The 24,615-nt window shown below is 42.3% G+C and overlaps 1 protein-coding gene across 4 annotated transcripts in view; it reads left to right on the top strand.

Annotated features, from left to right (window-relative positions):
• Positions 1 to 24,615, top strand: part of ANTXR2 (ANTXR cell adhesion molecule 2) — a 425,705-nt gene that overhangs the window by 219,200 nt on the left and 181,890 nt on the right. For all 4 annotated transcript variants that reach the window (XM_033963685.1, XM_033963677.1, XM_033963667.1 and 1 more), the window contains exon 11: positions 15,503 to 15,581. In XM_033963685.1, the coding sequence (XP_033819576.1) occupies positions 15,503 to 15,581 (79 nt within the window). The remainder of the gene's footprint in view (positions 1 to 15,502; positions 15,582 to 24,615) is intronic.

The following is a 24,615-nucleotide window of genomic DNA, read 5'->3' as shown; positions in this document are numbered from 1 at the left end:
GGGTTGTTAAGGAGCTGGGTTTGTAAAGAGAAAGGTTTTCACGGTTTTCCTGAAGTTCCAAAGACTGTCTAGTGATCTAATGGATGGGGGGATGATGTGCCATAATCTGGGTATTGAATGAGAATAAGAATGTCTCCTTTTATTCCTGTGTGGTTTCCTGTTTGTTAGGGCTAAACCACAGTAGTGAGGTTACTAATAGGACTGTAGGAGTGACTCCAGATCGAAGAGACAGCTGCTGTGTATGCAGTCAGTGGCGTAGTAAGGGGGGCAGCCCATCCTGGGTGCCGTCTTGGTGGGGGTGCCGGCACCCATCTTCCTCTCCATCCCCTCGCTCCTTCCCTGCCCCCCCGCCCACTACCATGCACGCATGCCCCTTACCTTCCCCTGTATTTCTTTAATGTTCCAGGCTTGAGCAACAACCTCAACCTGCTGCTTGCGCCAGCATCGGCTCTTCCTCTGACATCACTTCCTGGACCTGCATCTAGGAAATAATATCAGAGAAAAAGCCTACGCTGGAACGAGCAGCAGGTTGGGGTTACTGCTTACATCAGAAACGTTAGAGGTGAAATCACCATATAAGGGGTCTTTGTAATAAGGCGTATGGGGACAGACTTAAAGATCTCAATATGTATACTTTGGAGGAAAGGCAGGAGAGGGGGGATATGATAGATGTTTAAATAAATTACTGCAGCAAAAAAATTGTTGCAAAAATGGTATAAACCAAGTAGTGGAACTATCCTTTGAAAAACCATTTAAGTAAAGTGGAGAAAAAAAGCCTCAACTAATTTTATATGCAGACGGCAACCCAATTAGTTTTTTAGCCGTTCTTACTCTGTATCATAGGCAAAAAAACTTCACTACTTCTCTAAATGAAATCTTTCAAAATAGGAAAATATTTCACCACTGTGCACAGGGAACTGGAAAAAGAACCTTCAGGAAGGTAACACTTATCTTCACAGCTGTTGATGTAAGCCAGGATCGCGATCCAAAGACGCAACGATCTTACTGCAGTCACATTTCCGGCATTGAAGTGAAGACAAGTAACTGATGTCCAGATCCATTCACCAACGAATGGCTGCTTCAGGTGGACGGAGTAGGAGGGAATTCCCTGAAGCAGCATAAATTTAGAAACTGGGCTTTTTTTTGAATGTGGGTCCATTGTTCAAAGATCTCCACTGTGGTCCACAATGCTGATGGGAAAAATATTCCTCTTCTTGACCTGTACATGACTGATAGTCACTGAGTACATTAAGCAACTGTGAATGCAATGAGCAAGCTTTGAAATTTAAGCTATGAAGGTGAAGCAATTTAGAAGAGGCATACTGTGGCTTCATTCTAAGCGATGAGGTAATACCTACTCCTTTCCCTGTTCTTGTTCCTGTTCACTAAAGCCCCTCTACCCTAGATTGTCCCTATCCCCAGGTGCACTGGTTTTAACAAGCTGCAAATGATATGTAATTTTTAAAACTAGATGTAGTATATTATCCATTTAAAAGCAGTACTTGATTTCAACACATCTTCATCATTTAACTTTAATAACTTTTTGAACAGTTGCCAGTTTAATTTTCAATGCGTGAAAATTGGAGGTAAATTATTTATTGCTTTCACTGAATGTCTTTCACAATTTTATTTAATTTTTTTTCATCTCTTTTAATGGATCATAAAATGGCAATCTTTTATTGGGCACTCATAAAACAAGGAGCAAATGAATACTTTGCAAATAGGTTGCCATGGATTGAAATGTCAACCATAATTCACATAAAATGAAATGCCTTAGATGAAGGCTGTAGAGGGGTTCATATCTCTCTTAAAGCTACAGAAGTAGCCAAAAAAAAGGAAAAAGGCAGCTTGATAGTTCAAAGAAAATCATTAAAATCTTCCTTTCTTTTCTGATTTTTATGTAATTCCTGTGGGGAAATAAAGTTTAAAGATTTTGAAAGCGCTTCCTATTTAGCCACTCCCACTTTTCTGAACTGGAGTAAATTAAGCCATGCTGTCATCAGAATCAAGTTTCAAGTTTATTTATTTGTGATATACCACTTGCGAGTGAGCTATCTAAGCAGTTTGCAAATGGGTTTACAATGAAGCTAAACCCTTTCCTTTTGAAACCTATTTTCTAGACGGATATCTATGCTGTTCGTCTGCAGGTCTTCTAAATCTCAAGGTGGGGTGTTAGAGATATGCTCTGGGCAGGACTAGAGTGGACTTATGACCTGGACATTTTTCTGCCATAATCAAACATTTAAGAATATATCCAGGGCACAGCTTGGATATCTGGGGCTAGAACTGTTTTAACAATGAATAAGTGCTACAATGGTGCCCAAATTGACCAGATGATCACTGGAGAGATGTAAGATTGACCCCCCCCACATACACACGTACAGTTTCTCAGTCCTCGAGGGCCGCAATCTAGTCGGGTTTTCAGGATTTCCCCAATGAATATGCACTGTTTTCATTGTATGCTAAAAGATCTCATGCATATTCATTGGGGAAATCCTGAAAACCCAACTGGATTGTGGCCCTTGAGGACCAACATTTGAACCCCTGGACTAGGGTTACCAGATTTCCTAAAAAAAAAAAAAAAAAGAGGACATGTGGCCCCGCCCCCAGCCCTGCCCCATTCCATCCCTGGCCCCGCCTCATTCCACCCCAGTCCCGTTCCCACATGAACCTCATGTCTCCCCCCAAGCTCCAGTCTGTGTCTAGGGGGCCTCTGTGCATGCGTGGATGTCACTGCAATGATATCATGCTAATGCGTGCATGCATGTGATATCGTCATATCAACATTGCACATGCACAGGGGCCCTCCAGACGCAGCCCTGAGCTTGGGGCCTTCCAAAACCTGGACAAACTGCATACAGATATCTTCCTACTTGGTGCCATGACACCAATAACACTTCATAACACTCATTCCTACCTGAACAACTGGCCTTGGTCACATGTGCAGAACACTGATAAACCCTATGCAAATACAGGACAACAAACTAAAAGTCCTAATATACACAAACGAAACCCTAAGATGCCAGGCTCTGCATGCAGTACAATAACAGAGAAACAGAAATACATTTCTTCCTGAACAGTGCAAAATATAGACAGCAGATGTAAATTCTGAAAACTTGCACATTTCAATCACTAAATTGAAAATAAAATCACTTTTCCTACCTTTGTAGTCTGGTGATTTTATTTTTCTGCCCATCTTTTCCCAGTCTCTGGTTGCACTTCCTTCTGTGCTCTTAACTCTGTTTCCAAGGCCTTCTTATCCATTTGCTGTTTTCTCTTCTTCACTTTCTATCCTACATCCATCTTTGGCATTAAGATTCAGCTTTCTTCCATTTTTCTGCTTCCTCTTCAGATCTATCTACTTTTCCAGGCCTTCCGTTCCCATCTGTCCATTTGCACTATCTCCTCCATCTCTCTGGCCTTCCCTTTTTATTCTCCCTTATTTCCATCTATCCATAAACAGCATTTCTTCCATCTCTCTTCCCATCCCTCTCTTCACTGTGTACCATTTCCTTTTTCTCTTTCCCTAACATTTGTCTTCCCTCTTTCTCCCTCCTATGGTCTGGGATCTTTATCCTCTCCTTCCCACAGTCTGGTATCTCTCACCTCCTTCCTTTCCCTCCTCTGTTTGTGGTCTGACGTTTGTAGTCTGACATCTCTATGTATTTCCCTTCTCCTCTCTTAGTCTGGAAACCCTCCCTCCTCTTTCCTTTCCCTGGTCTGAAATCACTCTCTTCTCCCCCTCCCCCCACCCAGTGGTCTGACATCTACTTCCCTTTTCCTTCTCCTGTGGTCTGGCATCTTTATCTGCCCATTCCCTTCCCTCCCCTGGAGGTCTGGCATCTTTCCTTCCCTTTTCTCCCTATCTCCACAGTCCGCGCTCTCTCATCCTCCCCATGCTATTCCCCCTCCTCCTGGGATCTGATGCTTGCTCACCTGGCACTGCTGTAAGTCTTCGGGCTATCAGCAGCATGACTGAAGTAAACACACTGCCTTCAGCGACCTAGAAGCTTTCTTTCTGTTACTTCTTTCCGCCTATGCGAGATTAGGAAGCAGTAGCAGAGGAGGAGCTTCTGGATTGCTGCTGACTGCCTGCAGACTCACAGCAGCGCCTGGTGAGCAAGCATCAGATCCCGTGAGGGGAGGGGAGGGAGGAAGACTCCAGATAGGTGTGTGTGTGGGGGGTGGAAGAGAACTCAGGATAGGTTTGTGAGCTGCTGTAGAGGGTACTAGATGTCTGCTTTCCGCACAAAAGTTATAAAATTAAAAAGCTACCCAGCCTCCCTTTTTTGAGGACATGTCTGGGGGTCCAGACAGCTTTTCAAAACCTGGCACTTTGTCCAGGTATTGAAAAGCTTCCCGTCAAAATTGCATCGGGCATGGATGAAACGCTGTGATGTAACATGCACTGTCATTGCGTCGCGCTTGCGCAGGCATGGATGCTGTCTGGGGGTGGGGTTGGGGGGCAGAATAGGACATGACACAGGTGGAATTGGGTGGACCTGGGTCCAGATTTTCTTTTGGGAAAGTTTGATAACCATGCTCAGAAGGTTATCGCTGACTGCCACTTTGTTGATGAGCTAGTGTTCAATGGGTTATAGATGGCTTTGGCTGGCAGGGCTTGGGGGTTTCTGCCAGCTATACCAGTGGATCCGAGTTGAAAGTAGATGGGCTTAGGCCCTTCTAGGCCTACTCATGGCTATGCCCCTGCTTTGGGGTTTTGCCTCTGGGCATCATAATCTTAAATATGGCTCTGTTCCCTTGCAGACCACACATCTACAGTACATAGATATTAAATAAACACTAATTGATGAATAGGTTCATTGAAGGACTCTTACTAGAGCAGAGCTTCCCAAACCTGGCCTGGTGACTGCTCTAGCTGACTGATTTTCAGGATATCACAATACATATGCATGAGATAAATTTAGCATACATCAGAGAACCATTATATGAAAATATCTCTCATGTTTGTTCATTGTAGATTTTCTGAAAACCTAACAGACTACTTTGAGATCACCAGGAAGCCCTGATCTGGGAAAAGAAGTGGCACATGTTGAAAGTAATCAACTAGCATTACAAAACTTAAATTTAAAAAAATTGAAATAAATGTATTTGAACAAAATGACACGATCAGCTGTATAGATGAGGGCAGATGGTAGATAGAAGGGGGAGAGAAATGAACAGATATTTGGGGGAGAGACAGAAAGGAGGGAGATAATGATGGAAGGTGGAAGAAAGGGCAGATATAAGGGCAAACACTCTATAGAAGGGGGAGAAAAGAAGGCATTATTAGTAAAAGACTGGGAATAAGGAGAAGTAAAATAGGAGAATCAGGATGAGCGAAAGAGATGCAAAGCTGCTGATAGACTGTATAAAAGACGAAACTTGACTAGATAGTAAGAATGAATTAAATCTGGGCATAGATATAGAAAAATAAATTGAAGAAAGCTGAAAGGAAAAGGAGGAGAGAAAAACCTGGCAAGCAACTTAAGATGGAGAAAAGCAGAAACCGGAGAAGTAAATGGCCAGAAAACAAAGGTAGAAAAAATAATTTTATTTTTAATTCAGCATAAAGTAGTGTGGTACCTGTGTTTATAAAGGTTAATAATTATGAATGGAAAATAGAATTAACTGATAAACATAAGGGAAATAATTTTACTTAATCCTGACAATATTTTTTGTTAATGGTTTCCACACATCCTGAAATTTCTTAAAATATCCCTTTTGTAAAGCAATAAATCTTTCCATTTTATAGATATGGCATAAAGAATTCCACCATAGTTTATGAGGTAGGGAGGGAGGTATTTTATTATTACATATATCATATAATAATGGAGTATATGGTTGGGAGGGATGGGCGAGGGGTAGGGATAAGAATCTATGTAATATACCAATGATTGTTTATAAGTGATGTATTTATTGTTACTGTGAATGAAAATATTAACACTTAATGTAATTTGTGAAAATGAATAAAGAATTATATAAAAAAAAAAAAAAGAAAATAGAATTAAAATGACAGCTTTTCATTGTACTAATTTTAATACATTTTTGGCCAACTGTCGAAGACCAACACTCCTTTCTCAGGTGCTGGCCTCTGAGAGCTAACTGAGAAATGTTTTAAGTCCTTTCGATAAAAATCATCATAGTTTTCATTTATATTTGTAATTCTTAATTTGTAATGTATAGTGTGTTTAATACATCAGGATAATGGAATGGAATATTTTTGCTCATATCAATGCAGTCCTTTGCGCATGAAAAAAGGTTTTGCTCACATGAACTCGGTCCTTAGAGGGAGCATTGCACCCAATTAATTTCAGCCAATTTTGAGGTGCTAGTTTCTTGTTATCAGCGCCGATTAAGCTTTTTAAATAATTAACCTCCCCCCCACCCTTTTTACTTAGCCGCGGTAGAGGTTTCTACCGTGGCCCAGAGCACTAAATGCTTTGCTGTTGCACTGACGCTCATAGGCATTCTATGAGCATTCGAGCAGTGTCGGAGTATTTAGCGCTCTGGACCTCAGTAGAAACCTCGACTGTGGCTTAGTAAAAGGAGGTGTAAGCTAGGTGCCTAGATCGGCTAGATTCCCAACCTAAGTTTGTTCCTAAGGCAAACAGAGAGGGTTAAGTGACTTGCCAAAGGCCACAAGGAGCCACAGCAGGATTTGAACTGGGCTGCCCTGGTTCTCAGTCTGCTGCTCTGACCATTAGACGACTCTTCCAGTGCCGATGCTCTGTGCACCGAACTATCCCCCCCCACCTTTTACAAAACTGCAATAGCGTTTTTTAGCGCAGCCCAGCGCGCTGAATGCTCCGCGCTGCTGAGCGTTGGGAGCAGTTCAGTACATTCAGCGCACTGGCCTGCGCTAATAACCACTGTTGTGGTTTTGTAAAAGCTGGCTTGAGGGGGGAGGTGTATGCAGCACTGGCTGTAATCCAGACAGTGACACTGAATGTTCTGATTTATTTAAAATGCTGTGGCCGGCAGTTGAAACTGGCTGCAGTGTTTAAATATTGGCCCCAGTCATTTTTTTTTTGCACCTTCCATTTTTGGATCTGACGATGAGAGTGTTGGTGCCTGAATGCTACTCTAGAAATATCCAAAGCTGGTCCAGTGAAAAGGTGAACTGTGCTTTCTTACATTAGATCTTCTGCTTCGTAACCTTTATTATGTTGCATTCACATAGCCCAGGGGTAGGCAATTCTGGTCCTCGAGAGCCGGAGCCAGGTCAGGTTTTCAGGATAGCCACAATGAATATGTATGAGATGGATTTCCATATCCTGCCTCCTTGAGATGCAAATCTATCTCATGCATATTTATTGTGGATATCCTGAAAACCTGACCTGGTTCTGGCTCTCGAGGACCGGAATTGCCTACCCCTGATATAGCCTAACATAGTACGAAATTCACTTGAAACAGCATTTTGGGCAAATCGGCGTTTTGGGGCTCCTTTTACTAAGCCGCGTTAGGGCTTTAACGCGCGGAATGGCGCACGCTAAATTGCCACGCACGCTAGACCTTAACGCTAGCATTGAGCTGGCGTTAGCTCTAGCTGCATAGCGCGGGTTTAGCGCACGCTGAAATGCTGCGTGCGCTAAAAACGCTAACCGCAGCTTAGTAAAAGGAGCCCTTGGTTTTCAGTGTTCTTGGAGTCTGTAGTGAAGATACACCAGAAAATGATTAATGCTGTCCTGGAAAGAGGAGACTCTAAACAACGATGACATCAGAAAGAAAACATTAAAATAAATATCAGTTCCTCCCCTGATGCTACTCTTCCCTAATATTAGCATGTAATCAAAGCACTCTTTCTTCTTGGCTTACAAATGTTGCTTTGTGCTATTGTGTATAATGAGAGAGATACACATAAAGTACCACTTAAATCAGGGATCTCAAAGTCCCTCCTTGAGGGCCGCAATCCAGTCGGGTTTTCAGGATTTCCCCAATGAATATGCATTGAAAGCAGTGCATGCACATAGATCTCGTGCATACTCATTGGGGAAATCCTGAAAACCCGACTGGATTGCGGCCCTCAAGGAGGGACTTTGAGACCCCTGACTTAAATCATGGATGTTCCAAAGTTACTCTTGTAGTGCTTCTTAGGGTTATTGTTCTTGCTGCACTTATTTATTTATTTATTAGGATTTATCTACTGCCTCTTTTTAGAAATTCATCTGACGGAGTTCAGTAAAAAGAAGGTTTTTTTTTTAAAGTTCCAAAAAGAATGATGGAAGCAGGAACTTTAGATCATTTATTGTTTCATTGCTCATTTATTATGAATTTTTGGAAATCAATTTGGGACCAAATTAATAATTTATTAGATAACCCAGTGGCATTATGATATGATACTGTGATATTTGGTATGGAAATGAGAGCAAAAAGTCAGATTTCTGTGAATAACAATAAATTATTACTTATAATGACTGGTGTTGCCATTCAGCAAATTACATATAATTGGAAGGATTGGAGGAGATTAAATTATAACTTTTGGTGGAACTCTTTATGCCATATCTATAAAATGGAGAGATTTATTGCATTACAACGGGGATATTTTAAGAAATTTCAGGATGTGTGGAAACCACTAACAAAATATTGTAAAGATTAATTGAAAGTGTTTCCCTTATATGTATCAATTTAAGGTGTAGGGAGGGGGGAATTTTATTATTACATGTTTTATATGATAATGGAATATATGGGTGGGAGGGATTGGAAAGGGGAAGAGATAAGAATTTATGTAATGTACCAATGATTGTTTGTAAGTGATGTATTTATTGTCAATGTGAATGAATATATTTAACACTTAATGTAATTTTGAAAATGAATAAAGAATTTGGGAAAAAAAAAAAAAGTTCCAAAAAGAAGTTGAGAATAAGCAATTGTAGGGTTACCAGATTTTCTGGAACTAAAATCCGGACCCATGGCCACGCCCCCCAGGCCCGTCTAGTTCTGCCCATCTCTGCTCGAGTCACGCCCCATTCCGCCCCCCCAGTCCCACCCCTTCAAACCTGATCACTTGTCGGGAGGGCGTCTTCGCCTGCACTGGTGTGACGCAGTGATGCCACACGCATGCATGCGCAGATGCTGTCTCAACGCCGCTTCTAGCTGGAAGCTTTTCAAACCTGGACAAAATGGCGGATTTTGAAAAGCCGTCTGGATGCCCTCTAAGGAGGACATGTCCGGGGAAATCCGGACGTTTGGTAATCCTAGGCAATTGACAGTCAACAGCAGTTTAATATACTCAAATAACAGTACATAAGAATTGAAATAAAAACGTAATAATATTTAAATAATGAACTAGAAATATTAAATAACATCTAATATCTTAAAAAATACGAGGTGGAAAAGCCGTCGGCTCAAGTCCTGTCACTCTGATATTTTTTTAACGGAATGACTGCTCAATTCATCATCACACATGAAAAAAACCTTCCATGTATAAGTTTCAGTCATCATGGGCTCATTTTCATTAAAGAAAAACATCCCAAAAGTGGCATAAAGGGGCAGATGGACATTTTTCTCACCAAATCCTGCCAATTCGGTATTTTTGAAACCTATTTTCTAGACGGATTTCTAATCTGTTCGTCTGCAGTGCGTCTAAATCTGAAGGGAGCTTGTTGTAGGTGTCGTATGGGCGGGACTTGGGCAGGCTTTTGATTTGGACGTTTTTCTGCAATAATCAAACATTTTAGAAAACATCCAGGGCACAATTTGTGTCTAAAAGGTGCCTAAAGTGACCAGAATAATCACTGGAGGGATGAAGGCATGACCTCTCCCAACACTCCCCCAGTAGTCACCGACTCCCTCCCACCCCCTAAAGATGTGAATGAAATAGTACATATTTGTATATATGATAGCTTAGTAGAGCAGCAAGTAGGTTCCTAGTGGAGTAGCCAAATGGGCGGTACAGTCAACAATAGAGATAGAGATTCTGGCCCATACCCCACTCTAATTTCTACACTTATGGTGGACTATATGAGCCTTCCAAAACCCACCCAAATCCCACTGTACTTACATATAGGTGACACCTAGAGGTATAAAGGCTATTAGTGTGGTATATCACTGAGAATATAATAGCATGCATAACGAAGCTCCAATCCTGGGCCCTCACTGTACAAATGAAGCTGAATGAGTCCAAAACAAAATTACTTTGGCTTGACCCAAAATTAGATCAGCTACCCACACTCATTTCATTACCTTCTGGTTCCTCACTGTAGATTGAATTCTCAAGCAGAGTTTTGGGCATCATTATTGACTCTACACTTTCATTTAATGACCATCTCAACTCTCTGGTAAAGAAATGTTTTTTTAGTCTCTACATGTGGAGAAAAGTGAGATCCTGCTTCCACCAACAACATTTTTCTGTCTTGTACAATCAATCATTCTTTCCAGGCTGGACTATTGTAACTCCATCAGTGGCGTACCAAGGGGTGGAAGGGGGGGGGGGGGCGGCGGTCTGCCCCGGGTGCCAGCCCTAGGGGGGTGCACAGCCGGCTGGGTCCGGAACCTCCAGCACTACTTTAAACGGCACCTCAGCGCAGCTGCCGTACTTATTCCATAGCAGAGTTGGCAGCCGCATTGTTCGACTGAAACTGAAGGAAACCGGAGAAGGGGGCGCCCTCCGCTACTAGCACTTCACTGCACGCAGCTTCTGCCATGTTCTCATCGCACTGTGCCCCAGCGACTACAACTCCCAGTCTGCAATGCGATGCTCTTCAAGTGACTCAGGAGGAGGGGAAGCTGGGCGAGTCTGGCTTCCAGGAATAGCTTCTCATCACAGATTGGCTGCTTCAGCTATCAGTTGGCTGCAGCTGACCACTCAGCGCGGATGGGGAGTCGGGAGGCGGGTGTGAGCTTGTTGCCATGGCTATCCTGTGATTTCCTTATTGGTAGGGAATATTACTGTAGTTATTTTATTGCAGGATACCTCTAGGCAGGAGTACTGAGCGCAGGAGGCAACAGCTAAAACAAGTTTACCCACAGGTAAAGCAGAGTGTGCCACTAATCGGGGGGGGGGGGGGAGGAGGAGGGGGGGTGATAGGCAAAGAAGCACTAGGGCTTCTCACTGATCCAATTCCTGAACAGAGGATGGATCAGTGCAGGAGATATGAAAGAGGAGAGACTGGAGAGTGAGAAGATATAAAGTAGATTGGCTAAGAGATTTAGAGGTGGGAAAGAAGAGAAAGAGATAGAGGGAGAGACTAATAGGCAGTAAGGTGAGAGAGATGAAGAGAGAATATGAATGGAGATTGGAGAGATTTAAACAAAAACTGTGGATACAGATGTTCTGGAAATAATTTATTATACACTGGCATATAAAAACATGAAAATTCAATTAAAAAAGTTCAGTGATAAAAAATACAGTGATAAAAATTCAATCGGACCCTACACGATCCGTGTTTCAGCGAATACACCTTCCTCAGGGGTCCAATGATTTGCAAACTCAAATATAAATATAAAGAATTGGATTGAAAACAGTCTATTGTCTTTAAACATGTGAGCAAAGAACACCGCAAACGGAAGGATGAGGAGGGTGAGAAAGGGTCAGGGTGGTATGGAATCATGATGAAGGGTGAGAAAGGGGGTCAGGGTGGTATGGAAGGTGTGGAGGGTGAGAAAGGGGGTCAGGGTGGTATGGAATCATGGTGAAGGGTGAGAAAGGGGGTCAGGGTGGTATGGAAGCGTGGTGGAGGGAGAGAAAGGTGGCAGATGCTGATGGAATTGCAGGGAAAGGGGAAAGATACATAAGGGGAAGGATACTGCATGGAATTGAGTTGGAGGGAGAGAAAGGGGGCAGATGCTGATGGAAGTGGGGGAAGGGATAGGAGAGAGTGAAATGCCAGACCATGGGGGTGTGGGAGAGAGAAGGGAAGAAGAGGAGAGGAGAGATGCCAGACCATTGAAGGACGGAAGGGAAGAAGATGGATGCCAGACTAATGCGGGTGAAGGGAGAAATGGAAGGGGGATGCATAAAGTTTCTGGAAGGGGAATAGAAAGAGAGAAGATGCCATATAGAAGGGGCAGAGAGAGGGTAGACAGTGGATGAAAGGAAGAGAGTGACAAAAAGATGAGGAAAGCAGAAACCAGAAGAAGAAAAGGTAGAAAAAAAAATTCTATTTATTTTTTGCTTTAGGGGAGATGCATCGCTGTTTCTGTGATGTTGCATTGTATGCAGAGTCCAGCTTCTTGGTGCTTCAGTTTAACCTTTGTCTACGTATTTTTATTCTATCTCCCCATTTACAAAACTGTTGGCATCTGAGCTATTACCACCATGGCTAAAAACCACACTACAGTTTTGTAAAAGGGGGAGTGGTTAGTTTGTGATTACATAATAGGCGAAGGTGTTTTCTGTGTTCTGTGTGTTCAAAAAGACATGGTTTTCTGTTAGGATTGACTGTGTAGGATTGATCTGTACTAGTCTGGCTTGTTTAGTTTTACAATGGGTGTATTGATGTACTGCTCACTGCAGTATGTAAGATGCTGCCTTTTCCTAGGTACACTCTTGCATGACGTGGATTGTTACTAAAAATCATGTTTTTCATACAGATGGGGGGGGGGGGTGTCAAAAAATGATGGGCTCCGGGTGTCACATATGCTAGGTACACCACTGAACTCCATCTATTTAAGTCTAACCAAGAAAAGTCTTCAAAGACTTCAGCAGATCCAGAATACTGCAGCTAGGTTGATCTTTGCAAAAAGTAAATTTGATCATGTTTCCCCACTTCTGTCAAAACTTCACTAGCTTCCAGTAATTTCTAGGGTTCACTTTAAATGTGCCTGCCTAACATTCAAGATCTTGCATGGCATTCTTCCTCCTCTAATTCCAGTATCTTGGAATTCTACGAGACCGGACACTACTAGATTCATCCAAAAACTTAAACTATCTTTCCCCTCGTTAAAAGGCGTTATCTATGCTGGAAAATTAGGGAAATCTCTTTTCTTCAAATTCACTGAGCTTTGGAATAACTTTCCTGCCCTGTTGCAGAATCTGGGCTCCTTCCAATTATTCTGAAAGCATCTGAAAACTTGGCTATTCTCAAAAATGTAAATCTCGCTACCCTCTTTATAATCACTAATTCTTATTATGCCTTTCCTTTCTTATATTAAAGTTCCTGTAAACTGTGCCGAACTCTATCTTTATGGAGAGGATGCGGTATAAAATGGAATGGGCATCAACATGGCAGATGAGGTTTAACGTGGATAAGTGTAAAGTGATGCATGTAGGTAACAAAAATCTTATGCATGAATACAGGATGTCCGGGGAGATACTTGGAAAGACCTCCCAGGAAAGAGACTTGGGAGTTCTGATCGACAAGTCGATGAAGCTGTCTGCACAATGTGTGACGGCGGTGAAAAGGGCGAATAGAATGCTAGGAATGATAAAAAAGGGGATCATGGCACTGTACCGGGCTATGGGTGTCCTCACCTGGAGTACTGCGTCCAGCACTGGTCACCGTACATGAAGAAGGACATGATGCTACTTGAAAGGGTCCAGAGAAGGGCGACTAAGATGGTTAAGGGGCTGGAGGAGTTGCCGTACAGCGAAAGATTAGAGAAACTGGGCCTCTTCTCCCTCGAACAGAGGAGATTGAGAGGGGACATGATCGAAACATTCAAGGTACTGAAGGGAATAGACTTAGTAGATAAGGGCAGGTTGTTCACCCTCTCCAAGGTAAGTAGAACGAGAGGGCACTCTCTAAAGTTAAAAGGGGATCGATTCCATACGAACATAAGGAAGTTCTTCTTCATCCAGAGAGTGGTAGAAAACTGGAACGTTCTTCCGGAGTCTGTCATAGAGAAAAACACCCTCCAGGGATTCAAGACAAAGTTAGACAAGTTCCTGCTGAACCGGAACGTACGCAGGTAGGGCTAGTCTCAGTTAGGGCACTGGTCTTTGACCTAAGGGCCGCCGCGTGAACGGACTGCTGGGCACGATGGACCCCGGGTCTGACCTAGCAGCAGCAATTCTTATGTTCTTAAGGCTTAGTTTAGTTTAGTTTGGTACACAGTAGGTTTTGGCTGGATTTTAGAGGACCAGCCATACACTATAAGGGTGTTATGATGAGACTTCAAGTGCTCATAGAGACAGGGTTTAGATATTCTCTGGCCCTGGCCCTTTGTTTATGAGCTATCATTAGTCATAAAAACCTCAATTAAATCTGTATACTATTTTGTCATCTTGCTGTACCAACTATATAAAATTCAGTTGCAGTTCAAAATAATTTTAACAATATAACAATTCACTTAGCTGAACTTAGGCAACACATGCTGTGCTCTACGGAGCTTCCCCGTTTCACTTGTGCGCTTCCTCAGGTACTGACTGCCCAAATTCAAGTTTTAGTTCCAGACATGAAATTGAAGAGTCAGGCAATAACGCTATTTTGTAAAACTAAGTTAAACATATGCATTAGTCTTTAGTTTTTGTCCATAAATTTACCTGCTAGTAAGAAATTTTTTTTTCTTTTTCTTGTTCCTGCTTTTTATCTTTTTTCTTCTATCGGTGATTCTTTTAAAGATGGTGTTAAATAGATTTCAAGTTTATTAAAATTTCTTATACTGCTCAATCAGATTTCTGAGTGGTGTACAATGATAACAATATTAAACATTATACATTTACAAAAACAGGGTTAAGGACTAAATGACATAAAAGAGGAAGTTAGTAGCCAAAAAAGGGGAAGTTAGTAGCCAGAAGACTTCAATTTATAACAAACAGGAATGAAAGGTAAAAAGGGGAGAATTACAATATTTGATAAGAAAGAAGAACCAGGTAGGGACAAACAACAGGTGGTAAAGTAAATTTGCAAGATAAAATTATGAAATGAAGGAATTAAGAATTTTGAATTTTAGCCCTTATAAGGGCAGTTATGTTTTGAAGGCATCCTGGAATAGAAATGTCTAATTTTGCTTGAAATGAGGTAGACATTTTTTCTTCATGCAGATAAGTTGGGTATGGATGGAGTTCCAAAGGGATGGTGCTGATATGGCAAAGTGATTTGATCGCATAGTATTTCTATGTTTCAAAGACGGAATTGTGAGGAGATTGAATTGCTTTGGTTTCAGTTCTTCCATGAGTTATCAGGATTGGAAGCAATAATTGTGTTTTTAAAAACATGAAATCTTTATTTTTCCATATAGAATCATTTGCAGAAATGTTTGAGCCACTGAGGAGTGTAGTTATCAGTACGAGCTACTGTTAAGATGAGTTATTCCACCGCTAACTCTTGCTATTTTAGCACAGTTCCCGTTTTATTTGAGAAGACCTAGATATCAGTAAAATAATCCATCTTAACAGTAGCCCTCATTGATAACTCCCCCCCCCCCACAGTAACTAAATTAATTGCATTGGTATTGGTAGGGAGGTATTGGTATTGTGTCCGATATAGCCAAAGTTTTGTTTTCTAGTAACCTTTAGAAATGGGGTGGAGTGACTGGCCCTTTTTTTTAAAAAAAAAAACACTTGAACAGCAAGTTCTCCTTCTCATGGCGTGTATATTTTCTTCTGGCTATCTTTCAGGACACTGGAGGTTTTGGTGAGCTTGAATAATGGGCAGACTCCTCTCACCAGTGCATTAACAGTCACAGCTTCAGAATGTGTAAGTATACGGCAGATTTACATGTATGTTATGGGAGCTGTTCTGTAAAGTGGGTGGCTCCGTTTAAGTGCCCTGATGCCGTTCAGTGTCAGCTTATTCTGTAACGGCACCTGGGCCCCTGAAGTTCATTACAGGACACTAGCATACCCCGGTATTGGTGCACCTAATATTTATGAGCCTGGAGTTACACCAGCCATTGATCTGGAGTAACTGTGATCAAGTAAATGCAACAGGGACACACATAACTGATAGTATTCCGGAAGCCCCGCCCATGTACACGCCCACTTCCCCTTGCATTTCCATGTTGTGCCCCTTTCATGCACCATTATAGAATAGCATGTAGGTGCCCCATTATTACTTTCCACAGATAAGTATATTTACACGTGTAAGCACTAGTATTCTGTACATTTACATGCACAAGGATTGTATAATTGTGAGTTCCTAGGATATAGAATTGTCCTTTAATGGGGGTAATTCTGTAACATAGGTGCTAAGATTTATTTACATAGTTTATATTCTGCTATATCTAAACTTCTAGGTGGATTTATGCTTTGGTTATGCATTTATTTATTATATTATTTATATACTGCATATATATCCTCAGAGAGGAAGGGCGAACACTCAGAGCCTGAGTTGTAAGTTTAGGGGGGGGGGGGTTTCCATCCCCACACACCCCCATGCCTGCCCTCAACGAGAGCCCACCCCACACACCCCCTGAGAGTGAAAATGGGAAGGTATGGGGCGGCACACATTTGTCCTGCATGCAAATGTTGAGGCGGAATTGTCGGCGTGCCAATGTCCTGCGCGCATTTGACGGGTCACCATGGTAAACGCCCTACCGCCACCTAACTTACCAGTCAGGGGGCACATTTCTAAAACTAATTGAAGGTGCAGTTCTAAGGCACTGGTCTTGCACCTACAGAGGCAGATAGGGACACATAAGGACACCTAAGGCCGGAGAGGGCATGGTTTGCACCGGAAGTGGCTTTAGGCATCCCTATGCGCCTCCATTGGCACGAGACCAGCGCCTTAAATGTAAGCCTTTAAAATGCTGGCCTCTATTTAAGGCACCTGTGCTAAAAACCAGCCGCAATCCTGCAAACAGTGCCGGTGTGTGACTGACACGCGATCAGCGTCCATTTTGTAGGCGGCTGCTGATACCAACACCGTTTATAGAATCCGGGCCTTAGTTCTCATTTTTTTTCAGCACCCAAATTTGGATATCATTTACTGAATATAGCCCATATCTTATAGAACATTGCATGTAAGTTGCATGTGTGTCTGAAATACATAGGTTATAACACTTACACCAGCTCTATAGCTAGTGTAAGGAATCGTGTCTAAATGTGAGGCACGTGTGTACCCTGTTAGACTAATCTATAAAGGAAAGTAGTCGCTTAAATTCCCTTCTGGAATCAGCTCCTATCCAACACTCTGTTATAGAGTTCCCCTCTATAGGGATCATTTTATAACAGGTTACCTTTAAAAATGTTTAAAAAAAGCATGCCTGTTTTATGAAGACAGTAAAAATAAAAAGGCTTCCAGAACAATTCCCGGTAGCACACAAATGTTCTCCCACAGTTACACCTGCTTTGAAACAGATGCAGCTATGTGTGTGTTACTCTTATGTTTTATAAAGTAGGTCTGTACCTCTTAACTCTGTCCTAGCTCTGCCCAAACAATGCCTCTGGGAATGCTTGATTGTGCGGTGCAAAATTTGATAAGAGCCCACTTGAGTATATAGAGCATTGTTTAAACACTTTCTAGTGGACTCTTGTAAAACTGCCCGAGGTATAGACACATAAAACGGATACTGGTATGCATTTCTGTTTGTATATCTAGATATGATTTTGGTTCTGGTTTATTTAGTTGAATTCTGCCTTACATCAAAGTGAATTATAAAAAAACTAGTCTTTAAGCCCGTTACATTAACAGGTGCTAGAATAGATGTCTGTCTGTCTGTCTGTTTTTCTGTCTCTCTTTCTCTCCTCAGCTGTCCACCACCACCCCTTGCCTGCTCCCCCTGTCCAGCAGTAGCACTTTCTTTCTGTCTGTCTCTCTCCTTGGCTGCTGTCTGTCTGTCTTTGTTTCTGTCTCTCTCTTTCCTTGGCCGCTTTCTGTCTGTCTTTCTTTCTCCTTGGCTACTGTCTATCTCTAGGGCCCCATATCTGTCTGTCATTCTTTCTGTCTGTGTCTCTCCCTGACACCCTCTCTGTCTGTCTGTATTTATTTCTCTCTCTCTCTCCTTGGCCGCTGTTTGTCTGTCTCTTTTTCTTTGTCTCTCTCTCTTTGGCTGCTGTCTGTCTGTCTTTCTGTCTGTCTCTGTGGCCCCCTGTCTGTCTGTCATTCTTTCTGTCTGTGTCTCTCCCTGGCCCCCTGTCTGTCTTTCTTTCTTTCTCTCTCTCTCCTTAGCTGTTGTCTGTCTGTCTGTCTCTCTTTTTCTTTGTCTCTCTCTCTTTGGCTGCAGTCTGTCTCTCTGGCCCCCTGTCTGACTGTCTTTCTTTCTTTGTCTCTCTCTCCTTGGCCGCTGTCTTTATGTCTTTTTTTCTTTGCCTCTCTCTATTTGGCCGCTGGCTGTCTGTCTATCTCTCCGGCCCCTTGTCTGTTTGTCATTCTTTCTGTCTGTGTCTCTCCCTGGCCCCTTGTCTGTCTCTTTCTTTCTGCCTGACTCTCTCTGTTGCGCCATGCCTGCCTGTCTCTCTGTGCCCCCCTTCTGTCTCCCCCCCAGAGCAAACCAAGATTGCTGCCTGCCCCCCAGCATACCCCTCCCCCCAAAGCAGCCCCCTTTCCCACTCCCCCTCCACTTCCCTGTGCAGCAGTAGCAGCTGGACGCCTCGTGGAGTATCTTTTACAAACCTTTTATCCTTCTTTAGTTGGCACAATTCTTGAACACAACATCATCAGCTCCTGATTGGTGAGGCCTGACTTTAGTACAGGAAGAGGCAGTTGGAGCATACTGCGAGTGATTTCTTTCACTCGCTGGCGCTCCGACTGCCCTCTCCTGCCTCTCCGGCTGCCCTCCTGCCCGGTCATTCGCGGTCGTAAAATACCCGCGAATGACCTGGACCGCAAATCGCCAACCGCGAATTCACGGGGGAGCACTGTATAGCAAATAGACACATTTGTTGCTTTTATATAATAGACCTGACATGCATCTATGTACTTTCACAACTTGGACACGCTGTTACCTTCTCATGTACTAACCTGACCTTTATCCTGCTGAAGAGTATAAACTTTTTTAGCTCCAGCACACTAAACGGAGCAAATGTTTTTCGCGGCACACTAAATGGAACAAATGTTTTTTGTGGCATATTATAATTGAAATTATAAAATTGCAAAACCAACCAAAAATTAAGTTTGAGAGTTATTTATTTAAAATTCTTTAAGTTCTGCATGAGTATTTATAATAACAGTGAAACTGGGTAAAATAGAATTGATAATCAATGTGATGGATGTGCTTGTTTTTGAATGCAAATTAACTTAAAATGTAGCTTGATATTCGACAAGCAAACACACATTTCATCATTCACCTTCTTTAGTCGTTTTCTTTTTATCAATTTAATTTCTGTCAGAGGTGAAAATCTAAGTTCGCAAAGATAAGAAGATCCAAACGGTTACAAAGCCTTGATTACTTTGTCGCTCAAGTTACAATAACTACTGCATAAAAAATAAAACTAAAATTACTTGCTGTTAGCTTTCAAGGACCAATCACGTCAAAGAATGATGCTTGTCTGGGCAGTTGTATCCTTATGCACACAGACGTTCATAACATTGACAGTCTCGAGTACACGACATACATGCCATCTATTCTAGTGTATACTTATAAAAGGAATTTTTAAAAATAAAGGAAAATTCTAGAATCTCTTTGCGCACACCACTGTGCCGTGGCACACTGTTTGAGAGACATTGAGATACACCATACATGGTCAGATTAGTAGTTGTCCATCAGCCCAGCCTCCTGTCTCAGACAATGGCTAATGCAGGTTGCTTGGAAGAGGTACCAAACACATTTCTTAATGCTTATTGCTATCTATTGCCAGGTCTGCCAATAAGACATAAGCATTTTTAATAGACTTGCCTTCCCGAAACCTGCCAATTTGGTTTTTTCAATTCACTTATACTATTGGTCTTGAGCAGAAACAAATCCCACAGCTTGGTATTCACTTAAAAAGCGCTTTCTTAAATTTGCTATCAGTCTGCTATCAGTTAGTTTCCTGCTCTGACCCCTAGACCTAATACCATTGCTAAGCATTGCAAAACTTGTTCTACTGCATTCATGATTTGGTAAAGATTTTTCGTATCTCCTCTTAGTCATTTCTTCTCCAAGCTATTTAGCCTTTTTTTCATCAGAAAGCTGTGGTGACCTCTGGATCATTTTGGCTCTCATTCTTTCTACTGTTGCTTTTATCATTTTGAAGAGGGTCAACCAGAGCTACACTTGATACTTCAGCTGTGGCATTCAGAGATTTATTCAGAAACACTATATTAAATCTGTTTTCCTTTTTGAATAATCTCTAGTACTATATTTGATGTTTAGATTGCTGCTGCACACTGAGTTTGTGGTGGTAGCTAATTTTCTAATTCTCTATATTGAGACAGAGACTGCGTCTAGTTTTACCTATGGACTTTACACCAGTTCTTTAAAAGTCAGGACACACTCATGCTTTTCATTTTTAAAACTTGCTACAGACACAAGATACATGGAGGGGCATTTTTGATAGTGCATCTAAGTCCGACTTTGGACATCCTGAGAAGTACGTCCAAAATCCGAATTCTGAAAACATCCATTTTCAAAACCACTAGATATCCAAATTTTTTTTTTTACTGAAAATCGCCTATTTAGACATCTTAACCGTCAGAACGTCCAACCTCAATATGCCTAACTTTTGGGGGCATTTTCAACCACAAAAATATCCCAAGTTCAAAATGTTCAAATCCAGCCCATTTGGATGTGGGAGCATTGTAGTGGACTGGCCACAGACATGCCAAGAGAACAGTGGCACTGCTGTGAACTTCACATGAAGGGTGCCAGAAGTACATCACACCATAACCCCCTTATAATGTATGATGAGCCCTCCAAAACTCCCCACCTATTATACCCACCTGTCTACCAACCCAGTAGCCCTTATGGCTACAGGTGGCACCTATATGGCAATATAGAAGGGTTTTGGTGGGCTGACACTTTCCACCATAATGGGCCTAGGTCCTCCTCTCTATGGTTTCCTCTCTCTATGGTTTACTCACCAGGCTACTTAAGAAACTGCTTGCCCTGTATCGGTAGCATGGAATATTGCTACTCTTTGAGTTTTGGCCAGGGACTAGTGACCTGGATTGGCTACTGGGCTTGATAGACCATTGGTCTGACCCAGTAAGGCTATTCTTATGCTCTTACCATACCAGATGCTGTTCTAGAGACAGGTATGTACTGTTTCATTCAGATTTTTGTGGGGTGGGAGGGAGTCAGTGACCACTGGGGGCGTGTGGGGGTCATTACTTAATCCCTTCAGTGGTCATCTTGTCTGTTTGGGTATATTTTTAGCACTTAGAAGCTTTTAAAACAGGCCTAGCTTCAAATGTCTAAGTTCCTTCCTGGATGTCTTGGGAAAGGTTCGAGTATTGCTGCAAGACATCTGCCCACCAATAACACACCTCCAACATGCCCCCTTTGAATTTTGAATGTACAGCGGCTAGGAAGCCTAGCAAGATGTTCAGAAAACGTCCAAGTGCCGGTTTATGCCATTTTTTGGATGTCTTAGTGTTTTGAAAATGCCCCTGATGTTTTCATACACAGTCTGCTTTTTCTGCAGGTAGAATGCTGCTGAAAATATGTGCAAACATATGAAAATGCAATTTACATGGGCACTTTGCCTCCCTGATCTATACACACCTTTTTGCCTTATTTTATTGATTGCCCAAATTTTCCATTTTGACTTATACCACTTTTTTAAAGAAAAATCTAGTTGTTTTGAAATATGTCCTGTTCCATTGGTGTAGGATCTCTGTTTGCATTAGGGACTGGTATACCACCAGTGAAACATACAAGTACTTACATACTTAGTTGGAGGAATTAGGCTCGTAAGATATTACACAGAAGCGTTGGCTGCAGTGCCTAGATGTGAGGAAACAAGACTAATAAATGAGCTGAATGTTCTATTTTGTCTAAAGTGTTTTGCTTGATTGCACAACACATGGGAAATAAAATGTCTTTGAAGGCTGCAGTAGGAGGAAAGTCAGTAGCTGATCCTTTATCTGAGGTGCCTGCATCACAATAGCATAGAAGGAAGTCAGAATGAGTTTCCATAGTAGCAGCTGAACAGTGATGCTGGGTCACTGCTGGAACACTCTGCTAATGTCCCAGCTGATGGCTGACATGGTTAAAACAGAAGCAGTTGTAGTTGTTGGCCAATTTGTGCCATCTTTCCTTATCTGCCAGGGATGAGCGCCAAGTCAAAGAGCGAGCTTCCCTTCAATGTATATCAAGATGGCCTCTTCTCCCTACCAAAAGATACAAGCTTGGAAATCATGCTTGGCTGACCTTTTCTCTGGAGCAACACAAGGAGTACTACTACCCCTGTCAGCAGAAGGTAGAGGCGGTGAAGTAACTTTTAGGAGAAGGGATTGTAGGGATTGGAAGGATGGGGAGAAAATCTTTGCATGGGAGCAGAAGAGTTAATGCTGTATTGCTGGTGTTACGATGTAGAATGCTCTGGTGGGCCAATTGCGCTTGTGTGTATACTAGGTTCAATTTAAGAAACAATTAAAAACTCAGTGGTTTGTTACTGCATTTCTGTGAATTGTTAGTCGGCATTCGAAGAGAAGAAACTGTTTTAACTGTTTATTACTGTATTCATGAGATTTGTTAGCTGATACTTGAAGAGAAGAAGTTGTTTTATGCAGATTTTAAGATTTTAGTTTGTTTCTTATTTTATGTATGTTTTTATTGATATAAACTGTGTAGTTTTTTTGTATAAAAAAGTTTTAAATAAATTGATGACATCTAGAGCAGTGGTCTCAAACTCAAACCCTTTGCAGGGCCACATTTTGGATTTGTGGTTACTTGGAGGGCCTCAGAAAAAATAGTTAATGTCTTATTAAAGAAATGACAATTTTGCATGAGGTAAAACTCTTTATAAATCTTTCCTTTTGGCTAAGTCTTAATAATAATATTGTAATTTATAGCTAAAGAGACATATGATCAAGAACCTGTTTTATTTTACTTTTGTGATTAAGATAAACATACCAAGGGCCTCAAAATAGTACCTGGTGGGCCACATGTGGTCCCTGGGCCACGAGTTTGAGACCACTGATCTAGAGGGAAAGGTAATGTTTTATAAATGCAGAAGAAACTAAGAGCTGTGGAGAGACAAAGACAAAGGCCCTGATATTCAGACCATGGGAGGCAGCCTGGCTACTTCCTGTGGTCGGTGCCGATCCTGGATACTCAATGCTGGGACTGTATCCGGCCTCCAGCATTAAATTTCTGGGGTAAAGTTTGCAGCCACAGACTTAGCTGGCAAAGCCAATATTCAGTGGCTGGCCAGCTAGGGCCTAGCGGCCAAAGATAGACCTGATTTTTAGGTAGGTCTACCTGGTCATGCCTTAGCTGGCGAGCCACTGAATATTGGCAGTGACTGGGGTTGGTAGCATGGAAAGTTGCTACTTTTGGGTTTTTTGCCAGGTACCAGTGACCTGGATTGGCCACCAAGAGGATGGGCTACTGGTCTAGATGGACCATTGGTTTGACTCAGTAAGGCTATTGTTATATTCTTATGACATAACTAGTCACCGGGTCATCCGTCAACTTAGATATTCATCAGAAGATAGCCAACTATCTCCTGTTGAATATTGGCAGATAGCAGGTTATGTGCTATTTGGTTGGCCAGGAGCTGAATATCGGCTGTAAAGTATGTATGAGGTATAAGGGAATAATCTCTAGTACTGAGAGTAGGGAGACACATTGAGGGTTGGAGAGAGCACAAAGGGAAAGAAAGATGTGGGAATAGGAAATAAGTGGAGAAAACATGCAGAGCATGTAACATAGGACTCCTTCCATTTTGTATGTGTAGCTTTGTTGTAAATGCTACTGTGTTTGCTCACATGCATATCTGTGTTGTTTCTGTGTGTGTCTCTGACCTGAAGGTGGGAAGGGAGGGACGGTTTGAATGGAGCAGTCCAAAAATACTCTGTTTCTTTGGAAAGAATAAAAAATGAAATCAAATTCACCATATCCAGTTTAGCTGTCACTATCGGTAGATGTCAAAGGATGGTTGTATAGTTGAACACGTTTAACCTTTTCCAAGGCATTAGGTATTACCATGCTTCTCTATCACTAGTTGGCAGTAGACATAGCAACCAGTTCCGGCTTAACCTATGGACCAGATGAGGCTCTGGCTCAGGGTGCTGGCTACAAACGCCCAGGGCCGTGACGTCACCAGCTCATAAGTTAAGCTAACACATCCCTTCTCCTCCTCCTTCCTCTTCTGAAGCTGTCCCAGCAAAGAGCGACTTCATAAACCAGCTGCCATCCAAGGAGGGAGGGCCAATGTCAGAGGAGGGAAGTGCTTCACTTCCCTCCTCCCTCCTCTGACACTACTGCTTGACATTGATGCTGGCCTATGAAGCTACATCCTGCTGGGATTGAGCGGTAGCATCAGAGAAGGAAGGAGGAAAATGGCCAGTGGGTAGGCATAGACTGAGGTAGGTCGGGGCATGACATCCTCCCTACCAATTTTCTCTCATGGGTATGGGGACGGTCGTTTTTGCTACTTTGGGGGGTGGGAGGTTCCTGGTGCCGGGATATCAGGGAGGGATTTTTTTTTTTAAATGGGGCAGATATTGTACATGTGTAACACACGCACAATATCTGTCCATTAAAAAAAAAAAAAAAGTTTCCTGCCCCAAACAGCTGAGTGGCAGGAAGCTGTTTTGGGGGCTTCCCTTGCCTCTCAGGTGCTCAGGCTTCCCTTTGTCGGCTTTGCGCATGTGTGAGAGTCGCTCTCACACTGATCAATCAGACGAGAGAGACTCGAACCTC

Source organism: Geotrypetes seraphini, chromosome 1 (genome assembly GCF_902459505.1).
Source record: "Geotrypetes seraphini chromosome 1, aGeoSer1.1, whole genome shotgun sequence".
NCBI classification, from domain to species: domain Eukaryota; kingdom Metazoa; phylum Chordata; class Amphibia; order Gymnophiona; family Dermophiidae; genus Geotrypetes; species Geotrypetes seraphini.
The sequence above is the reverse complement of the archived record's forward strand: the minus strand, read 5'-3'. Positions and strand labels throughout refer to the sequence as shown.